The 21,877-nt window shown below is 37.1% G+C and overlaps 1 protein-coding gene across 1 annotated transcript in view; it reads left to right on the forward strand.

The window, feature by feature from the left end:
• The first annotated feature begins 587 nt into the window (after positions 1 to 587).
• The window catches only part of DBX2 (developing brain homeobox 2), a 36,345-nt gene continuing 15,055 nt past the window's right edge, over positions 588 to 21,877 (forward strand). The window contains exons 1-2 of the mRNA XM_039882242.1: positions 588 to 1,185; positions 14,532 to 14,627. Coding sequence (XP_039738176.1) covers positions 777 to 1,185; positions 14,532 to 14,627 — 505 coding nt within the window. The 5' untranslated portion in view covers positions 588 to 776. The remainder of the gene's footprint in view (positions 1,186 to 14,531; positions 14,628 to 21,877) is intronic.

Raw genomic sequence — 21,877 nt, forward strand, 5'->3', positions numbered from 1 at the left:
CTTTACCTTTAAAAAAATAGGGGTCACATTTAATATGCAAACAGCCCACTCTTTAAAGATAACTTTTCGTCAGTACGACAACAGCCTCAGTAACACTTGTGACTTTCTCTGATAACTACAGTCCTTCCAGACACTAACGAGTAAGTTCACTTTCCCTGGATGCCCGAAGGGTCCTGAAGAAGTGACATCAACACCAGAGAGCCAAGGTTCGCCCAATAGGTGGAACACAGAGCGCCCTACCATAGCGAGTGCCTCCAGCCCTCCTTGCGAGCGTCCAGGCGATTTCGCACCCTGGGGGGCTGCGCGGGCTCCAGAGCTAGGGCTGCGGCCCAGCCCAGCCGCTGGGAGAGGGACAAGCGAGCCGGTTCACGTAGCCTCCACGCCCACCTCCTCCTACTACGCGTTCCCTCCCTTTGCCAAAGCTCGCACTCTCGGGGCTGCCCTTATTGTTGGCCGCGTCTGTCACTTTGTGGGCCGGGTGACATGAATGGATGAGCTGGACACACCTTCCAGCCTTCTAGAAGAAGAAGAAAAAAATCCGTCCCATCTGCATAGAAAGCGGGAGGGACGCCCCCGGCGCCCCCGGAGCTTACGCCGCGGGCCCGGGAAACGCACGGCTTCCCCCTCCCACATTCACTCCTCCCATCCTTTAAAAAGACGATCGACCCAAATAAATAATACCGTTCCAAGCCTGCCGGCGTCCTCGGTGCCCCGTCTTCCTTTCCCTGGGCGCGCGAGTTCGGGCGGGCGTGCGGCCGGCCGGCGGGCACCTCGCCATGCTCCCCAGCGCCGTGGCGGCCCACGCGGGCGCGTACTGGGACGTGGTGGCTTCCTCCGCGCTCCTCAACTTCCCCGCAGCGCCGGGCTTTGGCAACCTGGGCAAGAGTTTCCTGATCGAGAACTTGCTGCGGGCTGGGGGCGCCCCGCCGCCCGGGCTGCAGCCGCCCCCGCCCCACGGTCCGGCAGCCGCTTTAGCCACCGCCGCCGCAGGCGCGCAGCTCCGGCCCTTGCCTGCCAACCCCGTTCCCCTGAAGCTGTGCCCTGCGGCCGAGCAAGCCAGTCCCGGCGGGGCGCCCTACGGCACGAGGTGGGCTTTTCAAGTGCTCAGCCCCTCAGCGGATGACGCAAGGCTGCCGGGCCGCCCTACGGCAGACCGAGACTGTACCTTCCAGCCTTCAGCCCCAGGTGAGCCCGCTCTCCCCTCCCCAGTCGCGCCCCGCGCCTCCTGCCCCGGAGTCTGGGCGCGCTGGCGATGCGCACTTCGCGGAGGGCGCTGCGGCTCCAGTGCGCAGGAATCCGCTCTGGCCTGGAACATTCCTAGAACGTCTTGAGTTTTAGTGGAGGTGCCACTTCGGGGGTAAGGAGGGTACCACCACTAATGGATCTCCGCCCGCATCCCATACCACCAGATTCTTCTCTGTCCCCTTTCAACAAGTGGTAGGGCTACACCTTCATTTTCAGGCCTTTCTAGAGATACCCCGAAGTCACCTTGTTAGCCCGAAAGGGCAGCCCCAGTCTCTCCACCTCTGGGCTCGCTGGACCAATTTATGGGATTTCCTAAATTCAGCGTTTCTGTCCCGGAGGCCGCGCGCCGTCGATTCCCGGGAAAGTTCTTGGCAAGAAGAGCTTCGCGCTGTCCGCTTTGGAGGCTTTTGCCTCTTAAACTGTTGCAACGGTCGGGGCCCTTCAAGAACGCTCTCAAAGATCTTTGGAAGGAGAGTTGGGCAAAGTTTTGGCTTTCTCCACTCTCACATTTTGAATCGATCACTAAAGCGCAAGGAAATCGAGGCCGGTTTTTTTTCGTGCTGAGCTGAAACAGCTGAATTGGCACCTGGAGTAGGAAATTCATCAATAAATAGGAATTTACCAAAAGAAAGGCAGTTTGGGTTTGTTTTAATTCACACATAAAACCTAAGTGATGTGAGTGGGAAGCTGATGCGGACAGTTTAGTCAAATATTAGCTACAGGTTATGGAGGGGCAACCGAAATCGTCAGTGAAAAGGAGAAAAGGCTCTTAGAGACTCAGAAACTGAGATCCAGTTGGATTAAATTTTTTATCTGCGTCCTTAGACGATCTTAACTCATTCTTTCAATCCCGGTGGGTTTGTCCACAATGACTAATAGACGCTTTTTCAGCAAATTCCATTGTCCCAGTAAACTGCCGGATCAAATTTATTGCTAATGGCTTTATAGAATTTAACATGTTTAGAATCTGTCCTCGTCTTTCAGTTTGCAATTGCTACTAACAGAATGGAACAAGAATAATTATATGACCACCGGTCTCATTCACATAGTGTAAAACCTAAATTCTAGGAAGCCTTTTTGCAGCCTGAGAGAGGAACAAATATAGTTAAGGCAAAGTGTATATGCCTTGGAAATTTGGGCCGCTCTGTTCTTTTTGAAGTAGTAGGAAAATTAGAAACATATAAAGCCACTTCACATAGGAAGTATTAGTAAATAATTAATGTTGTCGCATAAAAATAACATTTTCAAGAAAATTTAGTGATTTGAATAACTTTTAATGGTTTGGCATTGTGCTCATAGAAGTTATTTTTCAAGGATTCTTATATCGCTCCTGATCATGATTGGCTACTCATCAATGGAAATTTACTTAATTTTAACCTTTGTCGACTTTACAGATTAAATTAAATAAACTAAAATGCAGATATTTCAATAACTTTGAAACATAATTTCGGATACCTAATCATTTCATTCAAAATGTCGCAATTATTGGATAAATTATTGGGTAAAGGTTTCCTAACTACTTTTAAAAAAAAATTTTTTCAAGAACATGTTCATTCTTGTTCACTTATTAAAGTGTCAAAATGTGAAAATGATTTTTTTGGAATAATTAAGAGTATAGGAATTTATATTTCCCTTTTAAGCATTCTAATGAAGTTTAAGCATATATTTTTTCCTAATGTTTTGACCAGTCTTCATTGAAGATTTAAAGTTCTCCTATGTTAATTTTTATTGTAATAAATGACCTTTTATTTCAAAAAGTCATTCTTGTAAAGAGTGCATTTAGTTTTTGAAACTAGAAAAATATCTTAAGAAAATTAAAGCCCTGTGAGTTTGTGCCCACAATCATATGCTTAAAGTCAGTGTTTATATTATTTTCATATTTTGACAAAGAATGTCGTTTTATGAACATTGCTCAATTTTATTTAAATGACTGATTCTTGCCTTACCAAATGTTATAGGAATCTTTTTATACTGTGTAGAATTATGAAGTTATAATGAGTGCTGAAAATGTTAGCTATCACCTGAAAATTAGATGGGGATGAAATAGTGATTATATTCTGTAGAGAGTATAAAGGAGATAGAAAAGCTACTGTTTGCAGAAAGATAACGATATTTCTGAAATGGCAGTGAACAACGAGTTTTGATCCTTTAGACACTAACCGAGGAGTGGATGACAAAATGGGATTTTTAATTATTTCAGTGTATTGAGTACCCACTTTTTTGCAACCTTTATTTGTTGAGTGCTCCAGTATAAACGAATAAGAAAACCGCAGAACTCTTTTTAAGTGCATTGGTGAAATACAGCACCGTTTAACTAGGGGATGCATTTCTGCTTCATTATTTTTGTTACCCGCTATTAATTGTACCATATATTTCATTCATTCAGCAAATGCTTACCGACTGTCCCGCATGTGTCAGGCTCTGCACTAGGCCATTGGGATAATCAGTGAACAAATAAGATGACTGTCTCTGCCCCAGCGGGGGCATCTTCTGTACTGCTTTATGGTTTACCAAGCATTTTTTAAATTGTTAGTTGCTTTAATACTCATAATAGAACAATTTTTTCTATAATGATTATTTCACTTCCTAGTTTTGTTTTTGTCTGAAATAGTTTAAACATCTGTGAACTTGTGAAAGAGAAAAAAAATTGCCCTACATCTTCATATTCCTTAAATTAGTCTTTCATCAAATATGAGAAACTAATGAGAGATAATGGGATAACCAATTACATGTATCACAATAATAAATCAGATTGTGATGTTGTATCTGAGCCTATAAAAGAAATTGACCTTTCCATTTCTTTATTTCATTATGTATCTGAAAAGTGGTGACAGTTAAACAGTAACACAGATTTATTTACAGGTCATGGATGAAAGTATAGCTGTCAGTGCTTTGCCCCTGAAAACTGGCAAACATTTGAGTATGTAGTGTAAGAAAAGGAACAGTCCATAGCTACATGTTGCCAAGTTCTTCATGTAGAATAGTTTTAAAACTCAAAGGACATTCCTCAAGGCTTGAGAGGGACGGACCATTTAGTGCAATAGTAGGTAGTAAGAAGGTTCAACTCCAGGGGTTGTATCTGAAAAAAATAAGTAAATAAAGTCCTGTTATTGTTTATTGATGGAAACCAGGAGGTTTTGTAAGTAAATCCTAAACATCAGCCATCCTTCCCCAGAGGTTTGTAAATGTCATTATTTGGCAAATACTGTACTAGATTAAAATATTTATGTTTTCATATGTAAAGAGGGTCTTAAAATGTAAAAAGTTGAAAAATTTAAATTACTTTTGGTTATGCCACCAATTACCTTCAAAATAAGTAGAACAAATACCCCTGCTTTTAAATAACATTTGTTATTTTAAACATTTTAGACAATGGTTGACATAGAGATAATTTCCTGAATATAATTTATTGATTATTAAATCTGCTCCTTGTGCTGCCTATAAAAGGATTAGAAAGCAAATGTTTATTCTGGATGGGTGAATTGAACTGTCTTTTATTTTAAAGCAATTTTGTCGAGTAAGTTGTACTGTATAATACAGAAATGGAACCATAGTATTTTTTCCTGGCACCGTTAGGATGGTTTCTTACCATTATTACTGAATGTGCAATCTAGTTTTCTTTTCCACCTCTCAGTCCTAGTTACTGTTTACCGATTATTCCTTAACTGTCTTAAATTTATGTTTTGTGTTCCAATTGGTAGTTTTTTCCACTTTCACTGAGATACACTGAAAGTGTAAAATAAAATAACTTCCCTTACATTTTAGGCATGTGGAGGAGGGAGGAAAAAATGGATCTGTGCTCCAAGTGAGGATTCCAGTTCAGATGAAGACTCTATGATCTGATTTATTAAGCCACAGTTTGTCCTCTATTTTTACTAACACTATGCTCTAGATTTGTATTGACAAATCAAAAATCACAGAATCTTGACTGTTGATGATGCTGACCCAGAACCAGCACAAAGAGAATGAGAATCCAGAAGAGGATAATGGATGGGACCCATTCGTTGGTTGGGCCATCGAATGGGTCCCATCTTTGCTCAGGCCATCACCCCAACCATCCTTTGCTGGAATTTTTAGATACTACCTCATCATATTTTTACTTTATCTGAATATTTTTTATAATCTGCTCAACAAATCTTTAGATTTATATTAATATATTAGTAGCTTTTATATAGTTCATCAAGAATCTGCTTTGAACAAATTGTCATATGGTCTATAAGTTAATAAACTCCTTCAGGTTAAAGGAGAAGCTCTTGCAGTGAAGAGAATCAATAAGGCTAATAGACAGTCCCTTTACTTCTGGTACTGAATAAATAAGCCATTCCTTACAAAATAATGTCTGAGTTGGAACTACAACAGCGTAGCAATTAATGTGCATTTAATTTGCTTCTGACTTTAGCACTGAGCCCTCTCTCAGCCCCTAACATACGCTTCTCTACTTTGCTTTAACAATAAGGAATCTCATTCTGTTAACATGTATTGAAGTTATTGAGGTTTAACAATAAAACAGGAATAAATCCAGCAGACATGTAGGAACATTTTAGAAGTTTCTCCTTGACTCTTATTCACTTTAGGAATCTGAAGGTTATTTTAAGAGGCACAATGGTTTGAATGCCGAGAAATTGCATTCAATTTATGCAGAAATAAACATAGGACTCCGAGACTTCAGGGCGACATGCAGGAAGCCAAAAGATGCCATATTGGGTGGGCAATTTAAAAGGATTGTCAACAGTGATTTTATCGATGTTTGTTGGCCATAAATGTGGCTCAGATTAGAACCTGACTGTGCATTAGACTCTATTGTATTTCTCTTTGTGCCACCTCCTACCTTCTTGTGGCCACCAGAAAAAGTCTCTTGTTGCTCTAAGAAGACATATGGTTGGTTTTGTTGCTGAATAATGGTAGAAATGGCAGCAACTTGGCAGTAAGTGAAGGAGCAACATAGGTAATAGATGTGTTTATAGAATACTTTGAGATTCTTTGCTATGAAAGTTTTTACAGAACTAAAATGTTATCTTTATAATATTTAAACAAACGTCCTTATGTTAAGGTGAGGGGATTGTAAATACTTCATTAACTCCTCACTCAACCTACTTTCCACCACCCTATTTCTATTGATACTGTCCATACCTTTAGAATTCATCTTATTATGTCTTTTAAGGGGATTTAATTTGTAGATCTTAATACAGTGTTTGTCCACTTAATCTTAGGTTAACGGAGGCTCTAAAAGTTTCTTAAATACAGTGATTTTTTTTTTTTTACATGTGAAGGTACACAATGTTTAAATCCGTTAACTTTAAGTTTTCATTTAAGTACTCCTGGAATTTGTCAGAAATAAAAAGGCAAATTGTAAAAAGAAACTATAATTTTTATCTAGGAATGCTTGTTAGAATCCCTATTTAAGACTTCATTAGATCATGCTTTGTTTTACACTCTTTTAGTAAAAAATTGGATATTTGCCTTAGTGTATATTATGCTTACCAGATCCTTGTATATTTTATTCCAAAACATTTTATTTTACTTTCAGTAATGTTTCCACTTTTAATGAAATCTCTCCTTTTCATTCTTTTTAGCCTCCAGTCAATACTTGATTTGGCAATGCTGTGTTCATCACTTTATACAAAGTTACAGTACTGATTTCATTTTTAATAGTGTTCATTTTGTCAACCAGCTATTAGGAATATTTCAGGGGCACTTTTTTTTTTGTGAGTTTTGTGAACAGTAAACTTAAGGCACTAAAATTCTCTCTGAAGTCAAAGATCAAAAACCCTCTTAAGTTTTGACTTTTGTTTCAGAACCAAAGCATCAAGGAAAAGGAAAGAAAAAATTTTCAAGTCTTTTTCTATATATTGTTGAATATTTAATTGCCTTCTTATTTATAAATATTCCAAAGATAAACTAGGTTTTTCACTTTTCTTACATATATTCAGGCACCGTGCCATAACATTAATTGTATTAATTCGAAGTGACTGAGAGATAGAATAGTTTATATATTTCTACCAGTCCTCTTGAGAGGACTCAAAATTTCTTGTTCTTTAAAACTTTAAATCTCTAATGCTTCTTGCAATGTGTGAAAGAGTTAGTACGCTATCCTTAGGGAAGATTTATGTACGTTAAAAGAGAATAAAAATAATTACTGCTGGCAAGTTTTTTAATAGACTAACCTAGGGCTGGATTGAGTTTAAGTGTGTTGAATCAATTCTAAAGTTATATTAGGTCCGAAACCAGAAGACAATCTGATTCTTTAAAGTGGGAACAGAGTCACTCCTGTTTGCTTACATATTTCCTATAGGTGCTTTCACACTACAAATTAATCATATGACCTGCAAAGCCTAATGTATTTACTTTCTGACACTTATGATAAAAGTTTGCAAACATTTTTTCCAAAGCATAAATTGCAAATTGGGTAAATTTCAAAATATTGTATAGTTTTCTAAGCTGGTTTTAGCAGTGCTACTATAATTTTGAAACCTAGATTCAAGTCTAAGATCTTTATATTACTGATTATATCATCCTAAATAACTTAAGTAATCTCCTTGACCTTCCATTTCCTCATTTCAAAATGAGAACAGATATTAGGATCAGCATTTGACTTTCAAACACATATCTCAAAAGTCCATTTATAACATACAGGGAAAATGTGAAACTCCTTTCCATCATCTTACCATAAGTAAAATATTGGTAAAAGAGGTATTGTTGTATAAGAAACCATCTCAAAATATTGAGTCTTAAAGGAACAATTTTTTTTTTGTCTTTCATTTTTGTGAGTTGGGCTCAACAGGGTGATTCTCACTTGGAATCTCATTGCAGTTAGATGTCAGCTGGGGCTACAGTTATCTGAAAGCTCAACTGGGTTGGATATTTAAGATGGCTACTCACTTGGCTGACAGTGATGCTGCCTGCTGACTGGGTGCTCGACAAGAGCTGTTCCAGCATCCTCAATTGGACTTTCTAAGGGTTTTGAGCTTCTTATAGCATGATGCCTGGCTTCTGAAAGCTCCCTTCTAAGAGCAAACATTCCAAGAAACCCAGAAAGTAACTCAAGGCTTCTTATCACCTAGCCTTAGAAGTTCCAGAATGTCATTTCTTTTATATTCCTTGGTCAAGCAAGGCAGCAAGACCACCTCAAGTATAAGAGAATGCGAAATAGACCACACCTTTCAGTGGGAGGAGTACCAAATAATTTGCAGCCATTTAAAATCTGCCACCAGGTGAAATCAGGATAACCATCTTCAGACACAATTCCTACCAGGTCTGTCTCCTGCTGGCATAGACCAATGCAGGAATTAATTACATGGAGTGATATAACTGGGAGCTCATGGAGCCTTTATTAGGCTTTTAAAGTTTCGAGAACTACAGGTACTATTCTATTACATTATTCTCTTCTGTGACATCAGCTTTACCAAAAAAGGAGCAAGATTGTTCCTCAGATTTAGCTCATTTTTTTCAGAGTTGTCTAATGGAGACTCTGAAGGGGAGGCAGCAGAGATAGTGACTTCCTTTGGTTATTATAATGAATTAGGGCTCTAGTTTGAGGAGAAGCCGGTGCCTGCCCACCTGTTAGTATTGTAAGGATATAGGAGAAGATGCTAGTGGGAGTGTCCAAATAAATGATTATCATTACCTATTGCCACAGCATATTATTACTGCAATAGGATCCTTCCATTACTGCCCCCATCCCTTATTCCACCTCATCTCATCCACTACTGCCAGGTGAAATTATCCAAAATATAGCTTTGATCATATCACCAAACTACTTAGGAAAGCCTTAATTATCCCACTTGACAATCAGGTCAAATAAAAATATTTGTCCTGCAAAACCTTCATTTATTCAGCTACATTTAGCTCCTCCAACCACATTGCTTAATGTTCACTCCCTTGGCCTTGTCCCAGCAGTCAGAGTGGTCTCCTTAACCTGCCCCAAGTGTCACCACCACCCTTGCCCTCTTTCCTTTTGTTCATGCCACCCTTCCTTCCTAGAATGCCTACTTTCTCTTCTTTTACCATTCCAAATACCATCTAACTCAAGGTCCAGATTTAGATGTCTTTCCCGCTTTAAGCCTTTGACAAAGCCTTTCTAACAATATTCTTTCCTTTTTACTTGCTTCTGTATTTCAGCAGAAGTTTAGACCAAGCTGCTTCTTTTTATGTGTTGTTTTTTTGTTTGTTTGTTTTAGAGTTGATCTCAAATTATATGATAGGAGTAAAGACTGCATGTCAGGCATTGTTTTGTGTTCCTTTTGGTGGTCTCATCCTGGCTATACATTGTAATCACCTGTGCAGCTTTTGAAAAAATATTATGCTAGGGGATCTACTCCTAGCCAGCCTAATTTAATCCATTTAGTGTCAGGCCCAGGCATTTGTATCTTCGAAAAGCACTCTGAGTAATTCTAATGTGTGTTAAGGTTAAGAAGCACTCATTAGGGAAACACGTAGAATGAATTTTTTCAGATCTCATCTCTTTCTTGGGCAATGCCTCATATTCGACAGAACAACCTTAAATTGGGAGTACAGAGAAATGTAAATTTCATTTCTTTGACCAGCAGATTCAAAATATGTATGTTAAAGAACATTAAAAAATAGAAACCCTTCCAGGAATGGAAACTATCCATTTTCATCCTTTTAGTCCCAACACACAGTGCCTTATGTGGCATTCAATAGATATGCAGTACATATTGTTTGCACAGAATTGAAAGAATCAAAAGAGTAGACATTGCACATGATGCATCTTCTCATGAGCTGTGCCAGAACACGACCTTTGTTTTTCTGAAATACTTGAGGCAAAAAACAAACAAAAAAAACAAAACAAACAACCAAACACAAAACACACTGATTTCTGATAAGCAGAAAGGTAAAAGATGAATTTACTTAACTTGCTTTCCCTTGCGATTGAAGGCAAGTTTGCATGTGGAGCAAATAAATGAATTATTTTTAGGTTGTGTGATAAAATAAATAATACATCATTAGATAATTGATATTTCTTAAGTCTTACTACTCAAAACAGATGGTTGCCATTTATCACAGTCTCATTTTTGGTCTCATTCTACTCCAGATAGTCTGTTCAGTTGCGTATTATTTTCAGGTCAGAAGTTTAGATAGCTTTATTTCCAGTGTCTATGTACCCAGAACTTGAAGGGGGTCAGTAAAACCATCCTTTTGAAATTATTTAATTCTCTGGGATTCTTTCCTTGAGGTATTTTTGACCCTTTGGTGCCTTAATAAGACATCTTGGAACCTTTTCTCGTTTCTCATCTTTCTTAAATGTCTGCCTAAACAGCGTAACATCGCAGTGGGCTCCTGAAATTTATTTGAAGGTTTTATTAGTGGTCTTTAGTATTCTTTCTTTGAAATGTCAGCTCAAGTCAGTTTGCATTGACAATAAAAAGATTGGCGTTTCGCCCCATTTAGATACCCGTTGTTCATCAAGAAAGAAGAATGAAAATAACAAAAACAATTACAAAATTTATTGCTTGCTTTCTAGAGAACAGAATTTTGAAAACAACTTCTCTGTAGCCAGGCTTGTAACCATCTTTGGCTATGGGATACTTATATCACAGAGCCATCTAGTTGGTTAAGTTTAAAAAAAACATTAGGCCAGTTCATCATTAAGTTGTCTCTAAGTTCACATCTTAATTAAACATTCAAAATAATTAATAGAAGTTTTGATTGTGTTTTCAGAAAGGTCAGAACATTTTATTAAGCAATGAAAAGTTTATGAAGTATTCTGCGAATAAGTGATTTTAGTCATTTGGATTCAGTCAGTTTAGTTCCAAAATTTTAAGTCATGTGTTTATAACTTGTAACAATTTCACACAGAAACTGGAAGTTAGATTTGTTGGCAGGATACAAAATTTGGAGTGTTCTGAAATGTTGTACCAAGAAAACCTAACATGCTGTGGAAACTGACAGTGTGTATTTTTTCCATAGGAAAACCTATTTGTTTTTCTGGAAAGCTTGAAAATGTATCCATTTTCTGGGCTCCAGCTCTTTTTGAATAACTGACCATTTCTGTGCATGAAATCCTTATCGGTCATGGCTAATAACAATTACGATGAAACATTGATGTTTCCATTGTCCTTTTTTAAAAAAAAAATTACTAAAAGCAGTCATCATTATTATCATGCCCATTTGAGGTTGAATGTTAATAAATAAATGAGATAGCACGTGTTAAATTTATAGCTGGTCCAAAGCCTGGCATATAGTAGATGTTCCTTAAATATCATTATCGTAATTATTGTTCAGTAAGCCTACAGTGAATTGTTCCTAACATGATAAATGATAAAGTCACTGCATCTAGAGTGCATTGATGGACTTTGAAATGCATATCATTTGGGATGAAATCGCCTTGTTTTCTGCCCTTTTCAGAGCATCTTCAAAGTAGTTCTTAATGACTTAACAAAAGTTTTAACACATTTGTTAACTTGTCACTTGGTTTTTATCACACTTCAGTTTCCTTTTTTGCTCATTGCTTTAAAAAGTATGTGGTTTACAAATATTTTAAATTCTATATTTTTCAATTCATTGAATTGTTTTAAATGGTTATTTCCTAACGCCATTCAACATGCCTGCAATCACATATTCAGCTGGATTAGCAGTTATGTCAAAGTCAGAGCAAGTAAAAAAAAAATGGTGCACTTAATTGGAATTTCACAGCAATTTCCACATAAACCAGCTTAAACAAGGTATATTTATGTATAGAAATCAGGAATTGACTAATCTGTGTAAATATATGTATGTTAGAGAGGTGATTTAAAATGGTGAAGAAATTCTATGCGAAAGAACTTTAAGCCTGGTCATGTCACATGTAGTTCTTTAGCTGCTAGAGTTGTTACTGTAGATAGCATGTCATTTTAATTATAGCTTTACTATATTAAGATAGGATAATAGACAGCAATATAACAAGCTGTTCAATTACAGCTCTTTTTCTGGCTAAATTTAACACTACAATGTAGATCTTAGAACCTCATTTATCACAAATGAATTTAATTGATCAGTTGTCTCAAATAAACCATCCATTTTTTACCATTTATTTTTTTCTAGTTTTAGGGCCATAGGGTTAGACTGAGAAACATGTTCGCTAGAGTAGTAAAATTTGTAACTTGTACATCTTCTGTATCATTATTTTGATAGTAGCATACTTATTTTTTACACTTTATATTGAGCAAAAATATTTTTTTGTGCATGTTCCCAACTATCAAGATAAATGTTTAATTGTATGTATGTGTGCAACATTGCTGAGTCTTTTTCTTTGATCTCAACTTAAAAATGCCTAATAGCATAATAGCCATAACTTAGTTATCTATGGAGTGTTTATTTTGGGGATGAAATAAATTAGCTAACAGAAATGCTTGAGAATAAACATAATGATGCAACCTCTGTATATAGAAATATATTTTCATTTTTCAGAGTACTTCATATATCCATAAAAATAGTGGAAAATGTAACTCTGCCTCAATAATATTATTCAAATATAACTTAGGATGTTAAGTTCAAATGAAATGACTTATCATTTTTGTGAGGGTTTTAATTCTTATTATCAACATTAGAACAACTTATAGCAATGAAATTTTAAAAAGTTTTATTGACATTTTGAATACCAAAGTGGGACTTTTTTTCATACTTTGCTTAGTCGTCATATTTTCAGAACAGAAAATATTATTGGAAAATCCAGATTTAAAAAATAAAAATACTAATATTGACCATTTTTCATTATATTAGAGGAAAAAACCTGCATTTATGATTAGGTAGCATTTTGAGGGCATTAAGGACCCTGAGACTATAAAATTCTTATTGGGAAATACACATATTGATACATTTTTCAAAGGCATTGGTGAATATAAACACATGCTCATCAATTGGTTAAAATATGAGCCTGAAATTACTGTGTTCTTAAAAAAAGGTATGTATGTGTATCAAAATAATTTTCACTGTATGTAATTAAGAAAAGAGTTGCCATTGACTTTGAAGGGAGAGTAATAAAGTCATGCTCTAGATTTCAAGGTCATCTGTTACCAAAGATACTGTATTTCAGAATAAGTCAGGGGAGCAGAGAAGGGGTTAACTTCCAGATTCTCATTCTTTACCTAAGAAGATCAGAAGTTTTCTGTTTCTTAGATTTGCAGATCATTTATTCATTGAAAATTTATTGACATTTAGAATGTGCCAGGTACTTTCCTGGGTATGCCTTGGCAAAAGGAAGTTGCCCACCTACAGGAAATTTCACCCATATTTATATTGTATTAACCTCATTATACTAAAGGATATGGTGTATTTATGGTATTTAACCAAAAGCTGGCATATAGTAAATGCTCAATAAAAAAGAGCTATTAATATTCTATGACATCCTTTATAGCTATTTTTCATCTACTGAGGAACAGAGTTTAAACATTTTTTTATTTACCAGAGTAATGATAACTAGCCTGTGTGTGTGTATTGAAAATGTTAGGAATGGCATAGTTTAACAAAATGAGCAGAACGGAATTATAGGGCAACTCCTTATACTGTAAACGTAAGTGCTTTCAGATTAACTAGATGTCTCTTGTGATAAAATGTTATTACTCTTCAAATACTTTTATACGTGTAAATGTGATCAGAAAAAAAAACAATTTTTAAAGGGAATTGTTCAGTATATTAACTCTTATAAATTTTGGAATCCAATTAATTATGTATTTCAAGGAACCTTCTGAAATTAAATAGTAATCTATAATCTCTTTAAAAAATTAAACATCAGCATTTAACATTGAAATTGTTTCTTGGTGTTAGATATAGAACTGTGCTTTTCAATTTGATACCGTACCCTAGCCACATGAGTCTATTTAAGTCTAAAACGATTTAAATGAAGAATTCAGTTACCCAGTCAAACTAGCTACATTTTAAGTGCTCAGTAGCTATCTGCGGCAAGTAGATACCATATTGGATAGTGCAGATATAAGATGTTTCCATCATCACAGACAGTTCTCTCGGATAGTGTTGCTCTAGGATATTTTGAATAAAGGAATATTTGATATTTACTACTTATAGTTATGACTACCCAGAAAATGAACTATTACATTTAGTTACGATAATTTGAGTCTTTCCACCACATTTTTAAAATCTTGATGAAACTGTTTGGCAAGTTCTTTGACAGATAAAGGCTACTTTTAAATGACTTTTATTTCAGCAAAAATGACAACTAGGTGAAGGCTCAGAAAATGAAGTGCTTTAACTCAATGACTTTTGCGAAACTGGAACTTTGAATATTGTCTAAAAGAAACGGCTAATCAATAAGATCATTGCTTTCTCTGCAGCACCTTCCAAACCTTTTTTCCTGAGTGCCCCGCCATTCTACTCGGCATGCTGTGGTGGGTCCTGTCGGCGCCCTGCATCCCCCACTGCTTTTCCAAGTAAGTTTTTATGCTTCATCAGCAATGCCTCAGTTATTCTGTAAACCAAAGCAGCAGGATTTAATGTGCTCTGGAAAACTAATTGGTAATGCAATGGCAAGGAGCTAATTCCTCACTAAAAATCACAGCGATCCTATTCAGGAAGTTTCCAGAGATTTATCAAACCTCAGCACACTGAGCAATTGTGAACGATTTCTAATGGCATTGAAACCCAGGGCTGACACACCAAGGAAAGTGACTTGTTTTTCATTTGCTATAAAAGATCTTAGAAGGACCAGTTTGGCTCTTTCTGAAATGTGTAGCAATACCCATTTAAAGAAGAAAAAAAGGAAGGCAAAGAAATTATGCTGTGTAAAATTTCCAGTCAACTTAAAATGTGACACAGAAAGTCATTAGTTGTCCATAGAAAAAAATTTTAAATTGTCGATTGTAAAAAGAGATAAATATCTCTTCTTTGTAATCTTGAAGAAAACCAACAAACATCACAGGAAATATTTGCAAGAGAACTTTTCTTCAATCATTACAAAACTTTAGCAGTGTCCAGAGGTAGAGTGAGAATGACAACTTTCAAAAACTTGCAGAGCACATGTGCACACATACACACTTGCACATGTAAAGAAAAAATGTCTCACTAAAAGCAAAGAAAATTCACCTTGGTCTTGAGATTTCTAGGTCAGATAAGAATCTGTAGGCAGAGAATTTTAGTTTATGATAAAGCAGTTCAGTAGAGGAGTGCATTTATTTCAGCCGCCCAAGAGAAAGTGTTAATTCAGGTTAACAACTCTGTCAGAGGAAATGTGAAGTAGGAGTTGAGTCAGGCTAAAATCAGGGCTCTACCCTGGTTGAATTCAGATTGCTGCTGCCTCTCTGCATGTGTTTTATGAATGTTTCAGGAGGGCAGTTGCTCAACAGAATGATTCCTGGCAAGTGAGGCAGCAAATGCTGGCTGTTTAATGAGCTGCAAGCTTCTGAGTACCTCTTTAGGGGGCTGGTACTTTCCCACAGAGCATTTTACATGGCTGGGACCCAGCCACAATGGGCGACAGACCCGTGACCAATCGCCACTTTCACTTGACTCATCCACACGCGACCTCACCACGATTTTTCACTGTGCAGATGAACTTTAGGAACCATTTCACATGGAAAAGGCTTGGGCAAGGGTCAGTTGCCCTTTTGTATGGTCATAAAGCAAGGCTCTATGTGCCAGTCTTTTCTCCTGTCTCACATTCCGAGTGAATTTCTGGACACCATTTAAAGCACTTGACTGAAAAATAAAGCAGTGAATGAAACTGACTTTTATGGACTCATTCTAGCTCATCTTCCCATATAACCCTGTCTACCTGAAAAGGGATTTAGTGGATGAGCTGAGTGTATACAGGACTTGCTGAATACATAGGACCCATTATCAATTGTGGGGATTGTTTATTAACCACAACTGATACACTACTATTTTGGAAGTGACCTATTAATTGTCCATTTAACTAGAATGTATTGATTCAAATAGAAAAATAGAAACCATGACTAAGCCTTTTACTCGCTCCTTCAAGGTGGTCTCCCATAAGGGCAATTGAAAACTGTTGTGCAAATTAAGGAGACATTTATCACCTTATATTTGAGTATTAGGAAAAGAGACTGCTGGAATAGAGACTAAAAACCCAAATATCTGCTACTGTCGCATAGTGGCATCTCTATGGAATTAAATCTTTAGTGTCGTATTCCAGAGGTGGAGAGTAAAAAAGGTCCCGCACCTAGTTTCAGTTATTTCGCCTTGATGTAATATTAATGTTCTACTTTAGAAAACCTCTGGCAGTGGAGCTTAGGTAAGTGTAAATGGACAACAAAATTCCACGTAGCAGGTGGACATTTTCATGTATTCGTGAATGTGTGTGTATTCATTTTCTGGTAGTGGTTTAATAAGAGTCTCTAAGCCATGAAAGTACTCTTATGCCCAGGTCAGTTTAATATGTACAGCACAGATAACAGTAATTCTAAAGACATTTCCTAGGTAACTTAGTTTTCGCAATAGTTTAAAATTTTAAGGAGTCTCATTTTCCTCCCTCTATGCTACTAAGGCTTCTCAGTCCTTCCCACTATATGCTTTTGGCATAACCGTTGAAAATTGTGGTATCAATTCCTGGAGGCTTATAAAATCTCAAGCTTATCTTTCTTATTTAATAAAGCGTACAATGGGAAAATCAGCACAGCTAAGATCGAGGACAGAGAATGCTGCATTTGTTTTGTTTTCATTTCTAAAGTTGACATTTTAAAACAGTTTAGAGATGCTACAAGTGTTTTAAATAAACTTTGGTGTCTCATTAGTTATAAATCTGAAATGAATTTCTTATTTTTTGTTGATAATATTCATCATGTTGGCAGCAAGTAATAATGAAGTGGTGGATTTATGCTATCGGTAAAGTACTTTATATAAGTAACGGTGATACCAAGGAACAGTTAATAAGGCTTATGTCTGCACAGTAATCATTTTTATTTGAGGCATTTACTAGATTTTCTTTTTTTCTTTTCTTCCATTTTTAATAATAAGAATGATTTTTATGACCAAGCATTTTAATTGTTTTCCATCGTAAAAAAGAAGGAAAACAAACTGTTCAAGTAATCTCTTATTAAGTTTGAGCTTGGATAGCCAAAATTAAGGTTTATCCTAAAAATTTTAATAAGTGATGAAATCAGTGTTTCACAATATGGACTCGTTATTGTTTCACAATATCAACTTCACTGTTTCCGAAAGTGTAGGATCAGATCAACATGTCTGTAACTAGGAAGTGAAATACCATTTTGACTCTTTTAACATGATTCACTTGTTTAAAATTGATTTTGTTTTTCTTGTTAACTTTTAGATTTATGATTGACTTGTTGCAATGTGGAAACAATCATTCATCCCGTGCCCTTCTCACATATAATAAATAGTTTAATAGGCTATTTAAGCACAACCCTTACAGTGGGGAAAAATTAAAAGGCAGTGGTAAAAGTTTTCCTCTCCCTCAAAGCGGTGTAAGGAAAATCTTTGATATTACGTCCATAAGGTTTTTTTTTTCTTCTTCAAAATAACATACTTCTCAGCTAAAAGGAAATGGAAAGTTGAGGAAATTATGCAGAGAATGACTTTAAAAAAACTACCTGAAAAAGGACAGGAGTCTTAATTATGTAGAATAGCTAATTGAATGCATCAGATAATTATTTTGTTTGGTCTTTGAGTACCCAACTTGAATTTGACCTTTTGAGAATTTTAGGTATTAAAAGACAAAGTTTAAATTCAGAGCAGCAATGAGTAGGGAAATGCTCTGGGACAAACTGTTCTGCCTTTTTCTTGGGAGATGACCTTATATTCTATCATTTTATTCTCTTCTTTGTTAAAACTTAAAGAGTCATAATACACTCTCCCAATTTGAATTTAAAATTTTGTCGAAGGCAGCAGGGAAGGGACATTATTGTTATTATTGTGCATTTAAGTTGGTCCTGTGAGTATTACTGTCAGAGGGACGATGCTTTGATTAGTATTCTTGCCACCTGACCTGGCTGTGCTCTCAGCTGGAGTGGTGAGTGGGCTGAGGAAACTGACCAAGACCTATGTAAGTCCATAAAAGGTTGCATAAAAGTTTCTTTTATAAGGATGTCTCTTTAGCATTCTGTTATCCTCGGAGGGTGCAGCATTATGTTCAGACAGAGAAAGAAGCCCAATTATTTTGTTGAAAACATAATCAAGTTTGTGCAATAAGTTGAATGAATATAGATTTTGACTTTTCAATAGTGAAGGGATAATGACACTCGGTCAACCAGGAAGAATATGTTTAAAGGAGTCAGAGACTCAAAGACAATAGATTTTCCAAGTTGATGGCTCTATTCAGCAGTTCTGCAGAGGCAGTGAAAGTATATGAGTAACGTTCCTGGAATGGAGTTCTCTTTCTCCCGTCATGTTCGTAAGTAGTAGGGGTGTGGGATGAGGAGGGGAACTGCTTAGGGATATAGGGCGCTTGTTTCTCATCTTGTTTATAGCCCTTGCCTGAACACAACATGAAATCTAAAGGACAGCTGATAAAGTCCTGGTTTTAGATTCCTCAAAACAATTGAACGAGTACAGAATAGGGGAGGGAGAGAATTTGAGTGAATAGAACAAAGTAGGAAAGGGTTATACTGTTAGCTCAGTACGTGTTTACAGAATGATGTGGGAGTGTTGGATTGTGATTTTAGAAACAGAATATTCAGAATAAGGGAGATAATAGTCCTGTTGGACTCTGGAATGGTCAGACTGCCTACACCTGTCAGTTCTGGAGGCCCTCTTTAAAAGGCACCTTGAACAAATTTACATATAAAAACCAGGTCAGGAGGTCATCAGCAACTAAAATGGTGCACGGTCTATATGACTCATCAGAAATTTTGGAAAGCAATTGAATATGTTCTCTTTGAAGATAAATAATAGGGAGAACATAAGAGTTGTCTTCAAATTAGATATACTATATTCAGTATAGAGTTTAGTGGAAATTGCATTTGGGCTTAATATAAGGGAAAATATTTTAGCAAATCAAATTGTATGATAATAAAATATTATTATATAGCATTCATAGATACTCGATTATATAGAGATTGGAAGATGGACTTCTAGTTCAAATAGGGTAGGCCAGGCAAATGCTATAACTTCTCTCTCCAAACCTCAAATCCACGGGAATTACATAAAATACACACACGTGCGTGTGCACGCACACACACACACGCACACATACTTGAAAATAAGAAAGATAAGGTGCTCTTCACAGGAGAGAAATTGAGAAATCCCTGAAAGATAAGAGTTTTACAGGTATAAAATCCTGTAAGTTACAGCTATTTGAGTGTTGCTTCAGAAAAAGATGAGTCCTCAGACAAGAACCATCCCATGTTTGAGTATAGCTGATTCCAGGAAGAAGAGACACAGATTCATGGTTTGAAATAACTTACTTTTAAGGAAACAGTTAATGGAGGCCAATGGCATCGTAGCTAGCCTGGTGGACAGGCCTGAATTAAGCAAATGCTCTCCTGTCTCTCCTAGCTATGAGAAGCTACTATTGAATCTATATAAAAAGATGAAAGAATGCTGCTTCTGAAAGGTTTTTCGGCAGTTTCTGATTTGAGCTATCCTGAAATAACATTTTTTTTTTCCTACTAAAAGCCTTGTGAGGTTTAGATTCAGTGTTGCTTCATAGACTTGTGCTATAAGTCACAAGGATATTGTAGTATCAATTAGTTTTTAATACTCTAAGCCCGTGTAAACTCAGAAAACCTGAAACAAATAGCTTATTAGGAGTGGCCATTGTACAGTACTCTTTGGGTTGCTGTGATCCCAAGGTAGCCTCAGCTGGGAGTAGAGGAGAATAAGAAACGGGAAACAGCAAGGTCAGTGCCATGACAGAGTCCAGGAGCTTACAATGGAGCAAAGGCAGCAATAGGCATGAACGGTCCAAAACTCTTTACAGGGCTTCCTGAAGCAATGAAGTGAAAGACAAAGGAGGCTGACCTTAGTGGGATCAACAATTCAGAGATGCCCTTGAGTCAAGGTGCATTTAACATCACACAGAGTACTAGCACACTCTTCCCGGGACGGGACTCTGTTGGATTGCAGGAGTGACAAGACAGGGCAGAGCTGCAGCTCTTTGCTCTCAGGATGATGTCTTAGAAAGTGACTATATTGGGTACCCCTTTGTTTTCTAGGGCTTGCTGGCTGTTATAAATAGCAGTGCCCTGTCTTTAGAAATAAGGCATGTTTTTTGGAAGTCAAGGAAAAGGAAGAGGCAAAGGCTTCCACTAGTTTATCTTATGCTTTGTTTCTCTGTTGCTCCCCCATCTCCCATCCCTCCATCAACAATATCATTCACACATGGCACACACACATTTGCAGTGCTCTCACTAAACCCATCACATGGGGATTCCCTGGGGCATGGTGTGTGGGAGCCACCTCAGGATCCAGGCAATCATGCCTTTGAAACTTTCTCTATCCTTGATCATTATTCCATTTTACTATAACTCTCCCCACCTCCTGACCTCTTTCCCTGCCCACTCACAACTTTGACTATCTTTGGAATAATTTTAAAGACCATTGACTGGGCCTCACTCTGCTTTGAGGTGTGACCTGAGTTGCACAACTTAATTTTCTGGAGCCTCTGTTTTTTTCCCGTGGAATATGGGGATGACAATCTCTACCTCTCGGGATTGTTGTAAAGATTATGTGACATGCTGCGTATAGTTGGTACATACATCAGCACATGTCGAGCACCAAATATGCACAGAAGTCACATTATAAAATAATAATAATAATAATACCTCCAAATTGGTAGAGCCTTTTTTAATTTTTATATTCATTTTTATTTTTATACTATTTATTCGTTTATTTTTTTCACCTGGACAAAGTCACAAGTCAGACATTTGTCATGACTTTAGGAATAGTCAGAGGTATTTGTTGCCTATAACTTTTCAGTAGCTTCTGAGGGATTTTTATGTCACCAACAAGTTCTTGAAGTCCTTGTTTGTTTTGCAGGCATAGATTTGAGCACTATTTGAGCATGTATTCATAGGTCTAAAAGTATGGAAATGGTGTAGGTTCATCAATGATTTGTAATGAGATCCAGAGGTAGCCAATAAAAGACTCACGGGTGGGACATGGAAAGGAGCATCAGTGGTAGAGGCAGCATCTTGTAATATGCTTCTAGTCAGAACCCAAGGTATAGCACTCTAGGAAAACAATCATGATTTCTGTACTGAGGGAGCACTAAAAGAAACCAGGCAACTATCAAAGAAAGGAAGAATGTAATATTCTTTAACTTCGCCATACTTTTTGCTTGTTCATTGGTGGTATTCGTGTCTGTTATTGGGCACTGAAACCTGAAGGCCAGACCTAGGAGTTAACCCTTTGACTCTCGCAACCACGCCAGGTCTCTCAAAAAGTGAGGTCTGGTTTGGGTCCATGACCCCCCAAATCTTAGTATTTACTGCATTGGTGAGAATAATTTATTTGTGTATTACCTTGACAGGACTCTTCTTTCTCTGTACTTAAAAATAGTTCATTAGGAAAACCTATATGTTCCTGTGAAAAGTTTCAGGGACATTTAAGTGTTACCCCGTGGTTTTATTTAAACATGTTGATCTTGGTGAAGAAGGGGCTGACATAAGGAGAATCATGACTTCTACTTATAAAACCTCTACTTAGAGAGAAATATGTGTCAGTTTTTTAAAAACCAGCCTTATAGGTCCATAAACTTATTTCACAT

The sequence above is a fragment of the Pteropus medius genome, unplaced genomic scaffold (assembly GCF_902729225.1).
Source record: "Pteropus medius unplaced genomic scaffold, Ma_sr-lr_union100, whole genome shotgun sequence".
Taxonomy (NCBI): domain Eukaryota; kingdom Metazoa; phylum Chordata; class Mammalia; order Chiroptera; family Pteropodidae; genus Pteropus; species Pteropus medius.